The sequence below is a fragment of the Perca flavescens genome, chromosome 23 (assembly GCF_004354835.1).
Source record: "Perca flavescens isolate YP-PL-M2 chromosome 23, PFLA_1.0, whole genome shotgun sequence".
NCBI lineage: Eukaryota > Metazoa > Chordata > Actinopteri > Perciformes > Percidae > Perca > Perca flavescens.
In genome coordinates this window covers 17,859,556-17,882,893 of record NC_041353.1, presented here as the reverse complement: position 1 = coordinate 17,882,893, position 23,338 = coordinate 17,859,556, and the positions used below count along the sequence as shown (strand labels likewise).

Sequence of the window (23,338 nt, the reverse complement as noted above, 5' to 3'; positions counted from 1 at the left end):
GAATTTACGCCGTAGCAAGTAGTATGAAAGGGCGAACCGTAGCTTTCTTCTCGCGATAATACGTTCTTCTCGCGATAACGCGCCAAGTGGCGATAACACGCCAAGTGGCGATAACACGCCAAGTGGCGTGTATGTGTACGCCCGCTGTATACAGCGTAGACAATACACGCGGAAAGCTCAAAATGCGTACAGATAACACGGCACTTGCTTAAGAAAGTTGCTGTGTATATTTCCGCATAGTCATGATGCCATGTTGGTCTTTGTCTACCTGCTCCTTTCCCTGGCAGGACATTTGTATCGGAGGATTCAAGGCACAATAGCTGTGGGAACAGAATTTTGAGTGTGAATAATGTTCATCTGTCAGACTTAAGAAGAAGTTCAAATGGCGTGAGAGGCCCCTTTGTCCTTTGTTTGAGTAATTAATTTAATGTTTAAATAAGGTATTGTCTCCAAACTTACCTCAGTCATAACTTGTCTCCTTGTAGTTTTACTACAGCACTTTTAAAAAATAAGTTTGGAGACACTACCTTATTACTACATTAGGAAAGATGCGTCGTTTGTGATTTAATAACATTTCGCTATAGAGAATTGATCCCAGAAGTTCGAATCTGTGAATATCTTTGCTTACGTTTATAAAACCGAGAGCACCGATTATGAATCTGTGCGTACAGTTTATAAAACCGTGCGCACAGTTTTATGAATGTGCGCACGGTTTAGTTTTTTCACCTGACCCCAAGGGGGCTCCGTACTAAAAAATAAAAAAAGAGAACAGCTTTTTGTCTTTTTTCTTTACCTGCAATCAGCATTTGTGTTTTACTACGTGGCTCTACTTTATCTTTTATTACGTCAACAATCAAAGACCGCTTTTGCATTCAGTTTGTCATTACCAAAGAAAAATGGCTTTTTTTCCCAGAACTATTTGGCTCTAAACTTTTCCACCAAAGGCCTCAATTGATCAGAAATTATCAATCTACAAAACATGTTGCATTCAAAGGGAAATACGGTCTGCAGATGGGATACAATACACTTGTCAATGTTAACAAAAGACATGGACTACCACTTGCAATGTATAATCCATACATTTATTCTGTCTTTTTCTGTCTCTACTCATTAGGAATCAGTAATGATGCAGTTCTGTGGGAACAAGTTGGACAAAAAGGATTTCTTCGGCAAGTCCGATCCCTTCCTGGTCTTCTACAGGAGCAATGAGGATGGCACGTGAGTTCCCCTCCCCCTTCCTCCTTCGCTCTCCGTCCATCTTTCTTTCTCCCCTTTCATGTTTGCTTTAATCCTTCCCTGGATCCAAAGGAAATTGGTTTCATTGATTTGCCTTAGATTAAAAACCAGGCTGCCTGTTTAAGCACGTTTGTGAATTACATGTGGAAATGTTTGTGTATGTATGTGTGCGTGTGTTCGATCCAGCTCTGTGGGCTCTCTTTTCCATCCTGTGGTGTGTGACAAGTCCGATAAGACCTTGCGCTCTGAGGGCAGAAGACACCAAGTCCACCTGCTAGCCAAGGGACTAATGAAATCACCTCTTTGCAGTGTGTGTTTATGTGTGTATTTTTGTGCATGTGTGTGTCAGGGCAGTAGTCGAGTTCCACGGCCCTCCACGTTTACTCTGTTGGCAGAAAGTCACCTCTTTAACTTCATTCCCTTTTCTGTTTCCCCCTCTCTCCCCTCAAAACTTATTTCTTTCTCCCTTTGTTCGTTTTCCTTTTCTCACTGTACTTTTCCTCTCCTCTATGCAGGTTTACCATCTGCCACAAGACAGAGGTGGTGAAGAATACATTGAACCCAGTATGGCAGGCCTTTAAGATCTCTGTTCGAGCTCTTTGCAACGGTGATTACGACAGGTGAGTCTATTTTTATTTTAGATACTAGCTATTTCGGCAACTTAAACAGAAAACAACAACACAGACAACCCCCAGATTCATCAGTGAGTTATTTTCAATTTCAAACACACTGAAAATATCATGCAAGGTAATATGGGCAACATACGTCTTTTGGCATATATTGGAAACGTTTTAGTCATTTTTAGTGTGAACCCAAATATCCGCAATAATAAAGGAGGTACTGGAGGTATAAACAGCTTATACTTATTAATTTTTACCTTTGTCTGCATAATGTTCTGTCTGTTTAGGCTGACTGGGATATGAATAATGAGCCTCGACACTGCATCTGAACACGCTCACTTCTGCAGCCTTTTATTGTTTACCATGCATTGGGGAGAGTAATAAAATAAAGAGAAAATAACAGCGGTTCATCACCGTGAGTGTCTGGGTTACATTTTCCCTGAGGCCACTCGTATGAAAAATGTACGCACTATATTTTGTAAGGCGCTAAGGAAAGTAGCATTCAATAACACCCATCACCCAGTGTGAATGAAAAATGTATGAAGCTGTTTTCAGCTGCTAAGTAGAAATATTATTGTATTTGGCAGATTCAGCAGGAAGGCAAAGATGATTTGGCAGACAAAAATTGCGTAATATTTTGTGTTATTTTCTGGAGAAAAAGCAGTGCAGATGTATGATTTTTCGTCCTTGTTTTCTATAAGGATTATTCCATCTAAATCAATACTTTCATACATTTCAGTGGAGGTGAGATTTCTTCCTATTCTACACAGCAGCATGGTGGTTCCACTTTGGTTCATGTAACAGCAGTCTTATCTAGATGATGTGTTCAGGGGTATGCTGTACTTCACAGGCGTTTTGGGAGATAAGTAATGTTTTCTGGTGGTCTAGTTTATTTTTAGGTCACGAGTTTACAGAGAGAGGGGGCAGACTGCTTCTTCTATAAACTGTGTACTGAACAAAGAGCCCAAAAACAATGTATTCTTAAGTCAGAACTCGATTACATTAACTGCATTTATTTTGATACCACAACAAGTGTCATCCTGCACACAGTCTCTCTATTTGCCTGAACAGGTCTTTGATCGAGTATGAATGTGATACGTGATTGTGTGGCTGTTGTTTTTTTTTTGTATTGGAACAAAGGCAGGGGATTTATAATAGCCTCGTGAGACCGTCCTGATCTCGTGAGCTCCAGTTTTCCACTCGCAGATCAGTCTGGCATCTTGAGGCAGAGAAAATTTGGAGCCGTTAGCCAAACGACCGGGCCAATCAGCGTTGGTTTTGAGGTGGGTTAGGTGGTGATAGACCGATGGTTTATCCAATCAGCTAACCAGTATTATCAGCCAGCGGTAGCCCTAATTCTGTTAGCCGCTCGCTAATGCTTTTTTTCTCTTGGATCCTTCTTTTGGAATATGGTCCGGGAACCTGAAAAGGTGTCTTTTATTCCTAAATTCTCGTTACACAAACGGCAAATCTCCTTTACCGACATGTTGCTTGCATGCTGAGCTTACGAGCTATGCTTTGCCTGCAGAAGCAGGGGCGGGCTTGTGGTTGTATTTTCATACGCTTCATGGATCTGATTGGTTGATTTTGCCCGTCTATCACCAACATAGGTGATAGACAGATGGTTCATCCAATCAAATAACCAGTATTCCGCCCCTTCCCAAAAGTTCTCCAACGGAAAGTTCCCAGATGGATATGCCGAGCAAATGCAAAGCAATCCATCTGGCGGAGTCAGGTTAGATTTATAATTCAGCTTTACGAAACATCGTCCATTGTCAATTGCGCTGATCCAGGAACTGCCTTGAATGCAGGAGCTTTCAGTGGAACTTGCTGTTATTAATTGGGTGATGGACAGGGCTCTCGCTGAGGGGATGCTATCTTTGTGGCCGATAGCATTGCCATTCAAAACATCTATCTTATTTGAAAAGGAATGTCAGTAAATTCTGCTGCTATTCTGTATCTATTCATTTTTGGTAACCTTCAGTTTTACAGGTCCGCAATTTCCTAAATGTTTAATCAAAATTCCTAGCATGTTTTCTGAAAAGAGCTACATACGTTGGTACTTATTACTGGGAAATTGTCCTCAAAAGAAGACTTACGCTAAAAGAAAATATTCATTCGTTAAGGAAAAGTCTTCATATAGTTTGAATTGTCTGCTTGCCTGCAGAAAAATGCTGAATTTTCCATGTTCAGCTGACCTGCAGTGCTCTAACTAAAATGTCTCTATAGGTTACATTAGCAATTAATTTAAATAAATTATGTAATTAAAAATTAGACATTATTAGAAAATTCTGCTTCTACATATACTTCTTACTTTAGATCTCAGGAGAAGTCTGAGAAAACAAGTAAGTAGGTAAAAGTGTGTCTCTCTCATGTCAGTCATGTGTTTGTGTTCGTTTTGGGTGTCGACAGGAGCTGTGAGGTGAAAAAGGCACAAAGAAGGTTTAGCTTAGTTCAGCTAGCAGACAGCGGCATTGATCTGAAAGTTTGGTATCGATAAGCTTATTAGAGCTGAATCTATGTGGGACTCACAGAAAACTCACAGTGGACTGCACGTATAACACACACACACACACACACACACACACACACACACACACACACACACACACACACACACACACACACTCATACTCACACATTGAATCTGTCTCTGCAGCCTGGGAAAAGAGATAAGGAGGAGCTCAAGCTAGCAAACAATAGAAAACGGTGTCTCTCTGCTCCTGGGTCTCTCTCACACACACACACACACACACACACACACACACACACACACACACACACCTCATCAAAGCTCAGAGTTAGGAGGGGGTGTTTCCTTCTAAGATGTGGCGTAACACCGATTTAATGAGACACACGCCCAGAAACACATGCATGTATACACACATTATGCAAACAGCTCTGCAAATACAGGTTTCTCTGGAGGAGAGAGTGTTAAGCCAACAAGGAGACACATTCATCCCCAGAGTGCCCATCACTATGAGCCAGCTCATTCCCCTTCCTTTACTCTAATGTGCATCTGGCTCTCCAAGCAGCTCTAAAGCCCATTAATGATGCTTTGTATTTCCGCTTCTTCTCATATTGAAAGATGTAAAGTGCATTTTTGGCTCAGGTTTTGAATTAGGTATCATTTGCTTTTAGAAAGCCGCCCAATCTCTGAACAGTAAGTTCAGTATAAAGTCAAACAAGATTCAGTCTGCTCACAAACTTGTATACAGTCAAATGTGACCCATCTCCACTTCCTGCTGTCAAAAAGACAAACTTCATCGGCCAAGAGAGTATGAGCATTATATGATTTTGTCACTCTGACTTTCTTTTATTACTTTCTGTCATTTTCTTTTTGCCATTTTCACACCATATTCTCTTCCCCTTGCTCTCTCTCTCTCTCTCATTTATTCTCCCCAGCAGAGTGCCTTTTGCTCTGTCCGTTTTAATTCAGTCTCTGTTCTATTATCCCTTTGCCTCACCCTTCTCGCTCTCTACGTATACATATCACTCTCCTGCTTTTGTCAGAAAGAAATGACCCTCCTGTTGAAGATATTGGTAGATGGAGTGATAGCACAGCATATCTGCCTCTTGCAGACTATTCTGTTTTTTCTCTCCCCTATTTCCTTGTAAGCTATAATGGGATGCAGAAAAAGATGTATTTGGAGATGAAGAGCGCACATTACCGGTGAAAAATACAGTGACAGGCAGACCGTGTGGAATATAGATAAGCTGCAGAATGGATCTGCTTCTCCTAATGGCTTCATGACAACAATGACAAAAGAAATTTGCTTTCTTCTGATCAAGTGTTAGACTTAACATTTATGTGTATTTTATAATTTCACAAGTATAAAAGATAGCTTTTTAGCACTTTGACTATGAGTATAGTAAATCAGTTTAGTTGTTCTCTGGAGAAAAACCAAATTTGCTTTTTTTATTTTTTATTTTAAATGTCCAGCAACATCATCTTTCACCTTCTAGATATGGTGCATGTTGCCAACGAAGTATTGCAGTGCCTCAAGAAATACAGAAATCCTATCAGGAGAAACCTCATTAGACCCATAATTCAGGAAACTAAAACAAATCTGCCTTTTTAATCATCTTGTGCCTCTCCCAACAGAACAATCAAGGTTGAGGTGTACGACTGGGACAGAGATGGCAGGTAATTCCTCTCTTTTATTTGACCACTTCTATTGTTCTTTTTCTAGTTTAACTATCATAAACCCCTTTAAATTACACACTGCAAACACATATAATATGTCCTGAGTTCAATACATTACAACTGATCTGGCAAGTTCTGGCAGTCCAGTACCAACTTTGTTTGAGTTGATCTAGAAGCATGATTAGACAGATTATGTTTTCATGTGACTCAGCAACTCTGCTGTTTGTTACTTTAAGTATAACCAAAGCTTCAGGCTGCTGCATTCAAAAAACACATCTTATTCATTTGAATGAAGCCACTGCTTTTCAGGGTGGGCGATGCCACAAAATTTGGTCCTGCTCCTATGCCAAGTTAGCCTGGATTCCAGCCGAATTTAGCCCCACCCACAACATTCGAGGTCGGGAAGTTCTGACTAGAATCTGACTATGACCATGTCAGGCTAGTGCCAAGTAATACCAGGAGCAGAATTACAGACATTAATACAGACATTAATTCCATGATGTCATGATTTTAGAAGTGCATCTTCTGTATGCATTTCTGTGTAAATTACTTAATCACATGCATCTTAAGACTCAAGATATTTTTTTTTTTAACGATTTATATCAAATACATCTATTGTGTGAGCTCTGTAAACTAACAAGGCTCAAGTAACAGCAGCAGAGAAACTAAGAAGAGAGTTCATGTTCAACAACATGAGACCAGTGTATTTATTTTTTGGTAACAATCCTGTTGACGCAAGTATTGATATTCAAAACAAGCCTTGGTATCAGTGGTATCAATACTTCGACCACTACACCCCAACTTTGTTGATGCAGGGGGTTGCCATCGCAGAGGGCTACGGCAGAACATCGCACTGTCGTCGGGCAAAAACTTTTGCCGGAACGCAATGTGATGTCATCTGGCTGCATTGGCCAATCCAATATGTGCAGGCGCACATTCGTGGTAGATTACTTTATGACATTAATGCTGTTATTTTTACTCTCTACCTTGTGATTGTCCTGAAAAAGATCAAATAATTGCCACCATGATAACTTTCCAGAACAGTTCAATCGTTGTGCATCTGATGAGTCTTTAGACTCGTGGCTCTATTACTCCAACTGGACCTCCTGGATCAAATTTTCATTGTACCCTCGCATTTTTTTAAAGCAGGGCTGCTTTTGATCTGAACGGCCACTTAGTTTGACAAAAATAACAATTACTTGAACAAAACAACACAAATAAGATGACACAGTTCTCAACAACGGTTGTGTTTGTTTGGGCAATTTTTATAGTGTCATAGTGTTTCGTACTATATTGTAAGGATAGCAGGTTGTTGTAAAGATATAAATCTGATATGCAATGATAACCTCCCTACTTGCTTGTAATTATGTGATAAATACGCAGCAATACATTCCCTAATTACTTCCTAGGTTGATAAGGTTCAACACGTTAGCTTCCTGTGCACGGCTAATCTTATCCAAGTCGCACATAATTGACACTACTGTATGTTTTCAGAAGGTAAGGTAGCTGGGTGCAGGACCGTCACAGATTGACTGCGTAATGATGAGTCTGGATTCTGGCTGCTGACAGTCAGACAGAGAGAAAGGAGTGACATTTGTCAAACTGTAGTTGAACAGCGAGTTGTTTCTCTATTATTTATGCTCTGCAATCTTTTCAGTGTTACTCTCAAATCTGATAGCGGGAACAGAGTGATGTCTTGGTGTAGCATTTTTTCAACGGGACTGAGAAATACTATTCATTTTTAACAAGCTGTTTGGTTGAACTGAGTTTTAGTGTTTGTTTCAACATGAATTTCTTCCTCATGTTTGAGTTGCTCTCATATTCATCACATTACATGTCATTTAACTGACGCTTTTATCCAAAGCGGCTTACAATTGCTATATATTTCAGAGGCTGCACGCCTCTGGAGCAGCTATGGGTCTTGCTCAGGGTCACATTGGTTGATGGATCGCAATGGGAATTAAACCCAGATCTCCCACACCAAAGGCTTGCGTCATATCCACTGTGCCATCACCACCCATGGATCTCATCATGGATTTCACTTTAAGTTAAATAATTTGGGATTGTCACTACATCGTGGTCTGTGTGTGCTGTCAATCAAATAAACAAATAGAATATATTGTCAAACACAACTATTGAATCTTTTTTGTTCTTGCTCTGTTTTTCTCACTTCTCTCTGTAGTCATGACTTTATCGGAGAATTCAGCACCAGCTACAGAGAACTATCCAGAGGGCAGAGCCAGTTCAATGTCTATGAGGTGAATTTGTGTGTGCATTTGTGTGTGAGCTTGCATGTATTCTCCTCACCAGACCAGTGTACAGGTCAGCAGGTCACACACACACAGTAATTGGACTACTAATACCATTGGGTTTCCATCTGGAACTTTTTCTACTAAAGTTGAATTGTAGTAAAACTCGACTGCCATTTCACTTCTGCCCTACTCAACAGTTTATTTGTGTATGGCAGGGGACATGAAAATCATAATAAAAGTTCTAATGTTTCTCAGCTAAAGACAGTTTTAGAGGATGCGAACTGAACAAAAAAAACCTTTTTAATAGCTTCTAAAAGTAGAAATACACTGCTTTAGTTTAAGGCAGTAGGAGTTAAAGCAAATCAAACATTATGGATCATGTCCATGTTTCTTTGATAATGTCACATCCCATAGAAATGGACACAAACCAGATGCTTGAACATGAGACTTCACAGCAGCAGATGTAATGTTGATGTTCACAGATCAGGATGTATTTGGGATGAACATGTTGTTATGTCACTGACATTCATAAAATGTATATAGCCAACTACATGACCAGTACAAAATCTGCATGTGAAAGAGCCGGAGAGAGCAAATGCAAAGAGAAACTTAAAGAGTACTCCATCGATGTAGTGTTGCAAACCTATAACAGCTCGATGCTCAATGGACAGGTAATTCCACACATTCTTCTTCTTTGTCAAAACCCTCTGCCTACATTACCCACAATGCAATTTGACCACAGAAAGTTTGGTTGGAGATTCAAGTGTGTTATGCTAGTAGCGGCTAATGTAGCCTAGAGCTGCTAGCGTCAGGAGCAGATTTCTTTTTTTTCCAACCGGATTTGACTTAAGTGACATCCCTTGATGCAAATCATCTGATTTCAACAAAAGGTTTTATGCAACTTGTTTGCAGCAGTACACCCCAAGACCTGTAAACAGACTTTAATGAGTAAAATGAGTGGAGTTCTCCTTTTAAATTTGACTGTATTTCAAGGCAACAGTTTACATTAACTTGCATGCTTGGCCCACTATTTCCAGCCTCTCATATTTTCATATCTAAAGTTTCATCATGGGATGATGATGCTGATTGCCTGCTCAACGCCTAAGATAGAGTCGATATATCCCGTACATGCAACATTTGTGTTCGGCCTACCAGGCCCAAAGAATCCCAATCCCATTGCTGCCCTTTATTTTTAGTATCGGTAAATTGCTATTGAGTGTTAAAAAATGCTTTCCACAAACAAAGTTCCATTCACCTCTGTTGTACTGATGTAAAAACAAAGTGAGGTAAAATGAAAAAAAAAAAAAAAAACATATTTGCAATATATAATCATAATATTAATAATAAATATTAAAAATATAATCTGACATAATTTATACTGTATTTCTTTGTGTGGACAATAATTAATGATTAAGGATGATGAGCTCTCATAAGACTTTAACATTTTTATCCTCACTTTCTCTCATGCACACACACACACACACACACACACATGCACACACTGACAGACAGTTATGATTGATCACTGGCTTATCTTCTCCCAGGAAGAGTCAACACTTCTTGATTAACAGAGTACCACACAGAGAGGAGAGCGCACAGGGGACTGTCATTTTAGACAGCTGCTGTTTGCCTAATAACGCTCAGATGTGCACACGCACAAAGGTGCACACAGAGGCCCATTGATAAGTATGTGGGGAACAGTAAATGGATAGAAACACCGACATACAAACACCCAAAGTAATTTTGTGTTTTCTGGCCTGTGTCGTGACCCTGGCTTCCAACTTAAAGATGGCAGTTAGAGAGAAGATGGTTTTCTATTGCAAGAGGCCGTGTGTGTCTGTGTGTCTGTGTGTGTGTCCGTGTGTTACAACTGCGTTTCAATCATTGCACCTCTCCTCCAGAGGCAAACGTGTCCTTGTGTGTACCTATTGCAATGTGAACCAAGGGGTAATGCATAAATCCACACATTTGTATGTTATTTCCCTGAGGTCCTCTTGTTCTGTTTAACCTTGGCACAGTATAATTAGACCATACAGCTCTGATTCAACAGCTCTGATGCAGTGTTTGGGATTCAAAGGGAGTTTCAGGATTGTCTATGGCTGTCCCTACATCACAGGAGCAATTGCATGTTTTAATGAGCTTGGGTTGCATCATAAGAGACAAGATTAATTGAGGTCCACGGCCAAAAAAGTCTCTTTTCTAATCTGTACACAAAAACAACAGAGTCTCAAATCATAATGTAAAGCTTGTCCTGTTACATATTCATCAAGTCCCACCAGTCGTAGAGCCATAGTCCCTCTCTGGATTTAGCTACTCCTCTGAATATGTTGGGCTGTGTGCATTGCTCAAAGGCATATTCATGGTGGTTGCTGGCTTAGGGAGAGGAATATTTGAGAATGGAGAGTGAGAGGGAGCTGTACTAACTATGTTGTATATGACTTCACACACAGACAGACAGACATACAGACAGGATTAAATCTGAGTCAGATCGCTTATTTAGCAGATTTAGGCTATCATAAACCGTCTTGAAGGTCCCATATTGTAAAAAGTGTAAAGCCGGTTGAGGTGCTATATAAATACTGTAAAAGTATCAAAACGCTCAATCCACAGAGTGCACATAGCCCGTATTCCGAAACTCTGCCTTTAAATGAGCCATCGGGACTTCAGTACAGACCAATATATGATTTAAGGGATGCTAACTTTCAGATCCATAAGCTGTTCTCAGCACACATCACAGGTCGTCTGTGTGACATCATCTCCCTATCTCTCTCTCTCTCTCTCTCTCTCTCTCTCTCTCTCTCTCTCTCTCTCTCTCTCTCTACTTTATTCACTGTCTGTCAGCTGCTCACAATGATTGCCTTCTTCTAAAATATTAGAAAGCAGAACCAGAAAACCCAAGACATAATAAATTTGGTGTTGCTCCATTATTTCTGAGTGTCGGCGAGTTTTGGATATTCTGTCCAATAAACAAGCGACTGTCTCGACCATGTGATGTGTGTTTACAGTGTTTGGTGAGTTTGACAAAGTGCAGTGTGAAAGCAAACGGAACCAAATGAAAAATGCAACAGTGTTGCAACTTCACCCCCGAATCACACAGAGTCCACCGAACTATAGGTGTGAAAACGCCCTAAAAAATTACATCAGAGGGTGAATAGAGGTATATTCAGACAGACAGTGTGAGAAATTTTTTTTTTTAAATATTAAAGCATGTAAACATGTTCTAGTAGAAACCCAAAATACAAGTATGAATTCGGCAGTTCCTCTCAGCTCTATGAAGCTTTTTAGCATCTTTCAGCTCATATTTTCTGGTTTCCGGCCCACAGCTTTCAGGTTTTATGTCTGATCAGGGGCGTTTTGAAAAGTGCAGGTGGCAGCTGTTTTCAGTGAAAAAGTGCTAAAACCCACTCCACACTGCCTGCCAAGCATCCAACGTCATACAAAGTTAGCAGCTAGCTAGTTAACATAGTGGAGAATTTTGCAGCTAAAGAGCCAGATATTTCCACCAGGAGGTGCCAATTCTGAACCGGTCCTTAAAAAGCCAGCCTTATATCACACAAATGAAAGACTGAATTGAAGAATGAACGAATGAATGAATAAATAAATAAATGTTTAAATCACAACCGAGAACCTTGTCCTTTTTTTCAGGTGATAAATCCAAAGAAGAAAGGGAGGAAGAAAAAATACCTCAACTCTGGAACGGTGAGGAAATATCTATCAATAACAAATTCTTATTTTCCTTTTGATACATTGAGTTGCATGGGCTCCATTTAAAGTGCAATATCATACTACAGTAGATCCAGATGGGTACCTCTTTTATACTGCTGAGTGTTTCATTTTGTAATTGAACCAGCCAGAAAGAATAAACTGGAAATATCCCATCAGAAGAAACACCTGAAAGTGATTTTCATTGACACAAAGCTGATTGCGGTCCTGTCGCTCACAGGTAACGCTGCTGTCATTCCTGGTGGACATTGACGTCACCTTCCTGGACTACATCAAAGGAGGGTAGGTCAATGACCATGCATTCATTGAGCGCACACTGAGAAATGGGGGGGTTGTAGTCGGTTTTAATGAGAAGTGACACGCTGTCTCGATTGCCCCATCATGACTCCGTTTCTGCAATATTCCAAAGATAATGATCCCTGTGTGAGTGAATCAGATGGAAAAGTGGACATTTGCATGTGAGAGGACAGCGAAAGGTGGAGAGAGACTGGCAGAAGGGTCGACCAGAAGTCAAGCACACAGGGCTCCGACTCTGAATTGTGTGTGTCTGTGCGCTTGTGTGTAATATGTTATTGTGTTTCAGCACCCGCCCATGCCCTGTGCCGTCACGTGTGTGCTCGTATGTGTCTTTGTACGTGTGCTTGTGTACGCATGTTGCTCAGGAGGGTTGACCGTGTGCAACCAGGCGTGGCGTGAATGCTCGCCTACACACTCTGCCTTCATTAGACTCACGGGGGGGCTGTCAAGGGAGAGAAAGAAAGGGAGGTTGTGTGTGTGTGTGTCTCCGTTCCTTCTGCCCTTGTAGCTTGTTTTTTTAGCTGTTACGGAAAGTCAGCTGGCATTTCAAGGATTTTTTCAAAATAAAGTTTTAGCCTGGTTTTGCGAGAAGCAGGTATAAGCTTGTTCCCTCTGTGACAAAACCATAAGAAAACAACACAATCGATGTCGCAACCAGCTGCTTCATTCAGGAGGATTTAAACAGACAGCTCAGAGCAGAAGTGCAAAAAGCCGGCCAAAAATTGCTTGAGCCAGTTAGAGGATTATCCAAGAAGAACACTTGCTACCCTAGACTATCTTCTGTTTGCACCACAAATGATTTAGAGGACTGTAAAAGCCTGCCTTAAACTGTCATACGTAAATTAGGTGGATGACGATGTTGTTATCGTTGTCCATTCACACTTGCCTTTAAACAACACGTTTGCATTCAAATTTGAAAGACTTTTTCTCTTGATTGATGTTCTGACCATCAGGTTCACAAACACTGCTACAACTAAATAAGGCCCCTATCCAACAAGACATTCTATTTGACTGCTGAACTCTAATGCTGCTTGACCTCAACATCTACCTGTTACCTAACCCCTAATTTCCACCAGCTAAAGCTTAGATCGGGCCCAAAAAAATCAAGCCCGACCCTACCCGAGCCTGTGCATGTTGTGTCTGAGCCTGACACGTCAACTGTAATTATGAGCCCGAGCCCGATTTAAACCCGACAATTTTTTAATATGGGGGTCGTTATAACTGACGTTCTCAACTACAATTCCGAGTTGTTTGAACTACAGTTTGTCTGTTTAGAATTATCTAAATGAATAATACAACAAGGACGAAGCATTTAAACTGCGCTGTTTGTTCATTCAAAATGGAATGGATCTGAATGAAGAAACGTAAAAAAAAAAAAACTCAACACATTTCTCTGCGAGGGCTTGCCTCACCCTCAGGGGTATGCTTGGAGAAGTAACAAAAGAGGACATTTGGCCTGCTTCATGTGTCTGTTCATTGTCCCCGGTTTTTTGCTGTCATAGGCAAGCAGCGTGCCGCACTTAATGCACTCGACAAAGCCAACACATATGTTTTCACTGCCCACAACTTGTTTAAAATGGTTCCATACCTCTGACTTTCCTCCAAACTTGATCAAAGTTAATTTTCTTTACATCTTCAAGCTCCATGTTGCACTTAAGCTACACAATACAGCACAGCATGCCCGGTGTGATGCGTGCGAGTGGAGGAGACGCTGCGCATGACACATGTTGCATTTTGTAACTTTGTAGCCTAACTTGTGCAACTTTGTACACATTTGTTAGTTAGGCCTAAAAACATAGGCTATATAATATTTCTGATTATGGCATAGCTTTCTCCCCACCCAATTAGGCTAACAAAGTAAGGATTAAAAAAACACAAATGCTTGATCAAGAGCCCGGCCCGAGGATAGTGTCGGTAAATATCGGCCCAACCGGCCCGTGGCGTGCCCGGCGAGCAATCGCGGCCATTCAAGTCAATGTTTGATATTCCACCAGCTGCGCCACAGCTCTTTCCAGAAGCGCGCATGAAGCCGCTCTCCGCTCCGCTAAATATAGGCGCCAGGTCTATTTTCACGCGAGCCGAGGGCCGTTCGGACAGCCAGGTAGACAGTGAAAAAGCGAGACTATCCAGTCAATTTACCAAAACACCCAAATATCGTTTGTCTCCTTTACAACACCACGGATAACGAGAGATTCATCTTGGAGGTTGAAAAACACAATACCACATCACAGATCTTTTTTTCATCAGGACAACACCACTAAAGAGAAGGCATGGAGTTTAATTGCAGGAGTGCCTGAAGTGGAAGGTAGATACTAACTTAATAGACGAGCGATTGTTCTGTGAAGTACTTGTAGAGTCAATATAATCTGCGAGTCGGGCAGCAAGATGCTCCGCTTCTGAGTTTTGCTCGGTGTGGTATGGCACGTGGCGGAGGACGGAACAAAACCGCGGCAAAGCCAGAACGCAGCACAGGCGTGCCCAGTGGAGAATCGGAGTAACCCGTGCACAGGAACATGATTTATATACTTTTCTACTGAGTGCATTTGCAAAGTATGACAGTATAATGTATAAGGTATATTAGTTGATGACATATGTTTCCAACCTGGCAAACTTAAGTCACAAAACTACATCCTGACTGACTGCAAACATTAAAAACTGTCAGTAGAAAGAGCAGTTCTAAGACTGGATGGACAGTAACCTGAACATGCAGAGGAACGATAGTCACAAGAAGGTAATATACAGTAAATGTGCACACAGTTTGAACCCTCACCACAACAAAGCTTTGTGAAGCCGCTGAAAAGATCACTTTATGACTAAGAACACAGATCAATATATTATTGATTCACAGGACAGTAGGAATTCACTTTGTCTGTGCCGGATTAAGATATTAGATGGAGCTACTGTATAAGTTTCAGGAAACGGAAATGAAGCGTATTAATCGACAGCATGACAGGAAGGCTTCTATGTTTGTATGCTGATGCATGTTATGGCCATGTGCTAAGTGGGATCAGAATGACTTTGAAATGCACGTGTGAACTAACACCACGTGTCCCGGCATATGTTTACTCGCTCTGCCGCTCACTGCTAATGGAGAATTCCCGTCTCCGAGCCTCCTTACACACACACACACCACGTTCCCAGCAGCACCGTCAGTCGGAGAGCACTTTGAAACTCTCAGGAAGAGGGTGTTTTTCTTTCTTTTTTCGGCGGTGCTTTGGGAGTGTGAGCTCGGTGCTGTTACACGCTTGTGTGGCTAAATGAAGTGCCAAGTGCTGTCTCACTGTTTGAAACCTAAATGGACTGTAATGGTCCAGTTGCACTTACTCCAACTGCATAATGGGCAGACTGTGTATTTGTGCGCAGACACTTGCACTCTCACAAACAAATAGGTAAGCACACCCACGCGTCTAGGTACTTTCTCACTTGTGCAGTTCCCCGAAATCCCTTGTGTGTCTCAATCTGTCCATACAGGTATGTTGTCTCTTTGCCATTCATCTCGTTCCATTTCCTTGTGTCTCTTCTCAGCTCTCCTCCCCCCTTCTCTCCTCTTATCTTCTGATTGACAGCTCTTTTTGCAGCTTCAACCCAATCAGCTAATTGTTCATTTGGACCTAAGTAGGAACATGATCTGCTGGCAGCATTAGCATAAATGACGGATTTGAGAAGGCTCCATCTCAATTCGGAGAGCATCGCTGCCCTTATTCTTTTCACTCCCTTTGATAAAGCATTAATACCGCCCATGGATTTCAACAAAGAGGCCTCTATTCATGAGCACAAGGATAGAAATGAAGAATTGTTGGCTATATCTTTCATTTTGAGTTGTGCCTAAGGCAGCGCTGTCACTCACAGTGACAGATATTGTTTCCCCGTGTTTTGGTTTGTGAATTGAGTATTGAAACCAGAATAGAAGCAGGAGGGAACTCGGCTTGTATTGAAGTCATTCTGAGAGGTTATCATTAGATAGAGGAGTCAGACTCAAGACAAAGATTTGGAAGTAAAAGAAAAATGAAATCTTTAAAAGGAACCCAGGCGTTTTACTTTGCGAATTATACTTAGCAAATTAACAAGCACTGCCAATATCGACATTTAGGCAAATCTGACTTAATGTAGGTATGAGCTGTTTATCCCTCTCCTTTCCACTTCTTTCCTCTCCTTTCCTCTCCTGCCAGATGGACACTGTCCAACCAGCAACATCTGTTTGCATATTATCAGGAGAGGTCACATCACACAACCCCTGATGCCGTTTTTAGGCCACTCAGTGCATTCAAGCATACGTTTCCCTCTGGCACTTCTATATAAGAGGAAAAGAGACTTCTTGTGAACCTGTTCAAACACTTTTTTATTTTATTTTTTTTAAAACAGAACATTTTCACTGTGAAGATGAACACTTCCCATGTGGGGTACACAGCCTGTTGACACAATAATGTAGGTTGTCAGTATATTCCTTAAATAGTGATATCAGTCATTTAAAAAATGGAAAATGATTTGACAACTGGGCCAACTTCTCTTTAATTAAAAGTGGGATTTCCCTTGGCCTTTTAAGTTTGGTTTTCATACTTAAAGTTGATGAGTAGTGGTGACTATTGGCCCCATAGCTGCCAGAACGTATAGCTTACTGCTTGGCGCTCACAAACTCCTAAGAAAGTATGTGCGTTAAAAAGGAACTATTTTACTAGATGTGGCTTTTAAAGTTGCCAAAATACTTTGGCTTTTAACTGATCAGTTATAGACTGTTTCTGTTAAAGCCCCTATGTGAAAAGAATCCAACTTTGGCGACTCTGTATAAATAATATTTGGTTGTTTTTTTTTGTTAGAATAGAGCTAAATATTCATAATCTTTGCCAATGTTCTCTTACTCATGTAGTGAAGGTTATCTTGCTGCAGGAGCATGTCACTTTAGAGATATGGAAAAGATCATCTTTTTACAGTCTGGAAAGGAGATGCTTTGAAGATTTAGGAGAGACATTAGCATCCAGCCTGTTCAGTCTGCAGGAAAGCTCATTTGAATGTAGTGCGCAACCTCCTCATCAGTCTGCCCCCTGCTGCGCGGTATTTTGTCATATTGGTTCCTAGCTGAGTCACTGCAGGCTTTAACAGCAGGGGAAGATCAGTGACTGACAGTAAAAAAACAGCTGGTAAAGTGGCATCCCCCCTCCACCCCAAACACACTATTAAATACTGTACACACTACACACAGAGGCTTACGCACACTATTCAAAAAGGGCAGCCATGTTTTTTAACACTGTCTATTGTACTGTTTTGGATCCAAGACTCAGAAACTCTGCAGATAAAAGTACAATACATACTGTATATACTGTAAACACACTCAGATGGACACTCACAGAGAAATGTGTGTGTGTGCGTGTGCGTGTGTACTATATAAGACACAAAGAGGTAAATACCAAGAAGTAGACTGTGTAGTGAAGGTAAAAGTGAACAGGCATCTCTAGTGTGCAATTAAAGCAAGGCACAAGGGGGTGCCTCGTCACTGACACCCTGTACTGTCCCAATAGAGTTTGGGAGAACACATTTATTTCCTTAATTCACCAGTGAAGATAAACAGGTGAAACTTGCTTTTGATTTTGCATGAAATATTTCTACTGGAGCCAAACGTTGAGGTAAGCTTGCCAAGAGGTGGATTGCAGCCTGACTGGCAAATAATAATAAAAAATAAAACCTATCATAACACAATAAAGGTGGCCTTTAAAGGGTTGGAGAAGTTTCCCTGTACCTTCAGGAGACAGAGCGATAAGGTCTGGTTTATAAGGCACGCTAAGCTCACAGCTCACCCCCGTCTCTGCTGAAGCCCGACCACGTGTGTGCCTCTGAAAATTCCTTATCATACCTGCCAGAAGATTTGGCTGCCATTCTGGTTTGCTACTCTGCGGCTATGCTTTATCCTTTTGATGCTCAGGTGAATGTGTACCAGTAGACTAAGTTTCACCTTCCAGTGTTATCTGCAGTGTAGATAAAGATAGTCTTTGCCATGGAAACAAACATGCTTAACACAAACTTTATATACAAAGTGATATAAATCACAAGAAAATTATGTAATATTGCGGTAGATTAAAAAAAAAAAAATTAAACTATTGAAAAGACAACATGTCCAGTAGGATGACATCCAGGAACACATATCACGGGGTAAAATCCCAAGAGCCAACACACTGATGTCTCACTCACATTCTTGTGTGATTAATGCAGAGCATAGAGTTGACCTTTTGGAGAGTGTTCTGCTCTGGCTATTAATATTCTCTCCATTTGAAGTCAAAATGATGGTGTCAAACATTAGGGGTGATATTCACTTTGTAAAGCAAGGACCTCACACACTGACCTTCAAGCTAATGACTGGGAATTTTACAGTCTCACAGCACAAAGTGATCACAGTCAAACTGCAGAGGTTTGAGGATGCTGATCGATAACAGTGACTCAACAATTGCAGCTCTCTTTGCAAACGAATTCAGCCAATATCCTTTGATTTGAAACCCCTCATGTTGTTGTCAATTCCTGCTATTTTCAGTTTTTGACAGCTTTTAAATTGAACATAATGTTTGTGACTCATATTGCTGATGTTGAAATTGTTGTTTTCTTGTGCTGACGTTGCAGAGAGACGTGTTCTAACAAAGCTCTCCTCTTCCTTTTCATCTACTCTCTTATGTTGTCACTTTTTTATTGTTCGTCCCCGAACTTACCTTGTTCCTCCAGCTCTCCCTTTCACGCTCACAATTGGAGTTCCTCTCTCAAACTTTGTGTGCGTGTGTGTGCGCGCGCATGCATGCATGCGTGTGCGCGCGTACATAAGCATGGATGCGTTCGCGTGACACAGAGAGATTGGATGGGAGAGAAAGAGGACATGCATAATTTAGGCTGCTAGGCTGAAGCTTGTGCTAACGTGCAGAACTGGACCAGAATTCACTCAGACCTCCTCTCTCTGCTCCCTTGTCCTTGCAGCTGTCCTGTGCAGCTTATGTAATGGAATTGTCTGGATGTTTTCATTTTGTTAAGGAAATAAATCACATGATTACGAAGTGTGCATTCCAGCTTTAAAACATGTCACTGTTAAGGGTTCTGAGTAATACACTGGATGATGGGGAGTGGGACAGAATCTGTAGGAATATTAAAACTATGTCAAGCAATGTGAGGGTGCCCCTCATTCAGTTCAAGATTATGCATCGCTTCTATTGGACTCCCTCCAGATTGTTTAGAATTGGCCTGAAAGACACAGCAAATTGTTGGAAATGTAAGACAGAGGACGGCCAATTACTTTGTGTAATGTAATGCACTGCTTGCTCTTGAGGGAATTACTGTAATTGTTGGAATTGTTGGGGCTTTGTAAATTATAGAATGTGGTCTAGACCTACTCTATCTGTAAAGTGTCTCGAGATAACTCTTGTTATGATTTGATACTATAAATAAAATTGAATTGAATTGAATGTCCTATGGTCCTTTGATAAGGTCCGGGAATTTTGGACATGTATCTCGGTCCAAAATAACCTATGTCGGATTGAAGGGACCCAGGTTCCATTCAGCCCAAGATTATTTGTTCTGGGAGATGGGTCAGGCATGGATAAGCACATATAAGATAGACAGATTCTTTTAAGAGGATGGAGGATGGCTAGTGTGGCGGCGTTTGAAAGAAAATGTCATGCAAATGGTTCGCCAGATTGAATGTCCACACGGGAAAATGGGGAAAGTACCTGAACTTTCTGGAGGGCTCCTAAGAAGCTTTGTGCTGGGGAGAGACTAGGCCTGTCTCAGGTATTGCATAATTGTCTTACTGTCAATTATTTTACATAATCGCGGTTTCTTTGTTTAACCGCAATTAAATGCTAACATTAGCTCATAGACATATATACTGTCTATAGGTTGGAGAGTCTTATTCACGAATAGAGGTGCCATGTAGTGCTAAAGATGTAAAAAATTAACTATAACTAACTAATTAAGACAAAGTATTTTTTGTGAAAAGGTATATGTCACCAGAGACAGACGGATACACCTGATTGAGCTCAAATATATCCGTACATTGACAGCATCTTAATGACTTACAGTTTATGCATGTAGGTAATACTTTTCCCAAAAAGGACAAATGTGAGTGAATCTCTTGTCTTTCATTTTTCAAGCCGCAACTAATATCTGTATGCTAACCTGAGATGGCAGCTCCGCGCCCCAGGCCTTCTGCGTTTCCTTGGGTTTTGAAAACCCCAAACATGTGGACACAGTGCCTGCACCTAACAAGGCCTGCTGAGGTGACAGAGATGATGAGCTACTGGCTGTTTGACACTATCTGAATACAGGACATGTGTTGATAGGAAGGCTTTTTGAGTCTGTTTGTGTATGTTGTAGCGGATAAAGAATGGTGTGAAAAGCTGTGACAGGCCGACAGAGCGCTTAACCGCATCCTGTTCCTGCAGGTTAACAAGTTAGGAAATGTTTTGATGGAGAGAGATGCATCACTACCTCATGCTGGGTGCTGTACTGTGTGTTGTTTGTCTCTGCTTTGTTTTTTCTCGCTTCTGATTAAGCTTCCTCTTCGTCACATCTATCTCATTTTGTCTGTTTTTCCTCCCAGAAAGTGCAAAGCCAAAACGCATTCAATCAGAAAGTTAGCTTGTAAATAGATGTACTTGTGACATGAATAATGTTTTTATAGGTCATCATATATACTTTTATCTAGTAGGCCATGAATATCAGGTCAAAAATGTTATTTGTCCAATACTTAAGTTCATGACCAAACAGCTGCAAAAACATTCCAATCAGTCTCAACTGTACTTTGTGTTTAGTGCCATTTAGCAAACATTAGCATTCTAACATGCTTAACTAACATGGTGACAGTGGTAAACTTCATGCTTGTTACAAATCAGCAAATTGGTTAATTGTCATTGTGAGTATGTTAGCATGCTGCCGTTAGCATTTAGCTCAAAACACTGCTGTGCCTAGGTACGGCCTCACATAGCCGCTAGCATGACTGTAGACTTCTTGTTTGCCTATTAATTTAAGTCCTGTGTGATGATTGCTGTTTACTGTTATGAAATCTGGGTTAGTCAAAATGAAATTGTCCATTGGTCCCTGCAGTCTAATTTCGCATTAGTAACATTTCCTCCTTGTAAAAGGGCTGAGGTCACAGCTTAATGGAGTTGAATTCTGGGAACAAAGTCAGGGTGGCAGATGCTGTAGCCGTGTTCTCCATTTAAAAACAACAACCTTCCTCTGAGCAATTCCGTGCTCGCATGTTTGGTGTGAAGCCCAGTAACTCCCTGTCTACTCATTACTGTCACAGCTAAAGGGTAGGAGGGTCTCTATTTGCACTCTCAAAACATTGATCATTTTAACCTTAACCGTCCGCAGTTCATTTCTTTCTTTCTGATTTGTTTTTTGTTTGGATCACAACAAGTGTGTGTGTGTGTGTGTGTGTGTGTGTGTGTGTGTGTGTGTGTGTGTGTGTGTGTGTGTGTGTGTGTGTGTGTGTGTGTGTGTGTGTGTGTGTGTGTGTGTGTGTGTGTGTGTGTGTGTGTGTGTGAGAGAGAAACAAAGAGGGGGAAAATGACTCTTGATTAATGAATCATCTCTGCTTTTGTCTTCTCAGGACCCAGATTAACTTCACCGTGGCCATTGATTTCACAGCTTCCAATGGTGAGCCTCCCATAAACACACACACACACACACACACACACACACACACACACACACACACACACACACACACACACACACACACACACACACACACACACTCTGAGTTCCCACATCCACATAAAGACACACAAAGTGCTCTGAGAGCATTCATTTCAAATATATGCAGATGGAGAATCAAGTGTTTCCTAATAGCCCTCTCCATCACACCTGGCAGCTAAGTTGAGTGCAGTAACATGCTCTGATGGCTATGATTAACAACTGTGTTATCCATCTAGCCTTGAGCTCGGTCCTAGCAGCACAGGCGGCGACAATAGATGTTTGAGGCTGAGGTGTACTTGATCTGTCTGGCTCTCACTAAAATCTCAATTTAGAATGGTGACTAGGAGAGTTCAGCAGTTTATTAAAACACAGTTGGAAGAGCGAGTCAAAAACAGATTCATATTCATTTTACATTAACGTAATTGGCAGCCAATTTAGTTCCATCAGTGATGTAATGCATGGTATTGTTGTTATACCAGAACAGAACCCCAAGAGAACTATTTGTTGGTTGTTTGTTGGAATCACTGGCTGCTATTTTGAGTCACTGAACAACACTTATTGGAAAAACATTATTTAGAAGTTCAAGTGGCTTTTCAAGTAGTGATAGTTGTTCCCATTAAAGGTTTCTTTGCTTTGCCCGCCCAGAGAATTTGGCCCACCCATGAGAAAGAGACATCATGGCTTTCAAACGAGCAAAGTGGCAGTTGGTCAAGGCCACACTCCCACCCTCCACCTTGCCCCCCCTCTCTCCTGCTCAGTAGCTACAGTCACAGAAATGGCACATACTAAGGAAAGCTCATTGTGGGACTGGCTCTAGTGGCTGTAATTCTATAATTTCGGGAAAGAGACATCAGATACAGTATTAGAGGACCACTAAGGTCTATTTAAAAGCATCCAAAGAGCACCATGTCATGGGACCTTTAAGCAGCATTAAGCCCACAGAGCTGCTGACAATTCATGTTCAACACAAATGGGTAATTAACTACCTGGTTACATTTTTTTGTTTCTGTTAGTTAAAATGGTATCAACAAAAACGGCATTTATTGACTTTTTCATTTTACAATTTTACTATATAACTATATTCATAACTATATACAGTTTCCCACTTACAATCACAAGAAGAAACATTTTTTTAAACCATTTTACAATAAAGGCATTCATTTGTGTCACATTTTGATCCAAGGAGTAAAACTTACACAACAGAGAAACTTGGATGTTGCAATGTCCAAACTTTATATTTGATTTTTTCCACTGTTAACATGGCAACCTCAGGATTCTTCATTGAAAACATTGTATTTCCTGCAGATAAAGAGATACATGTCATTGTCATTGTCTACCACAATGTACCTCTGGTGAAATGAAGGAAGAGGCAATAAAAAAGACTGAATACTGAA

At 41.0% G+C, this 23,338-nt stretch overlaps 1 protein-coding gene across 1 annotated transcript in view; it reads left to right on the top strand.

Annotated features, from left to right (window-relative positions):
• The window catches only part of LOC114550380 (copine-8), an 87,563-nt gene that overhangs the window by 53,767 nt on the left and 10,458 nt on the right, over nt 1–23,338 (top strand). Inside the window, exons 8-14 of the mRNA XM_028571103.1 lie at nt 1,115–1,218; nt 1,752–1,856; nt 5,962–6,003; nt 8,186–8,261; nt 11,901–11,954; nt 12,199–12,260; nt 21,856–21,902. Of these exons, the coding sequence (XP_028426904.1) occupies nt 1,115–1,218; nt 1,752–1,856; nt 5,962–6,003; nt 8,186–8,261; nt 11,901–11,954; nt 12,199–12,260; nt 21,856–21,902 (490 nt within the window). The remainder of the gene's footprint in view (nt 1–1,114; nt 1,219–1,751; nt 1,857–5,961; nt 6,004–8,185; nt 8,262–11,900; nt 11,955–12,198; nt 12,261–21,855; nt 21,903–23,338) is intronic.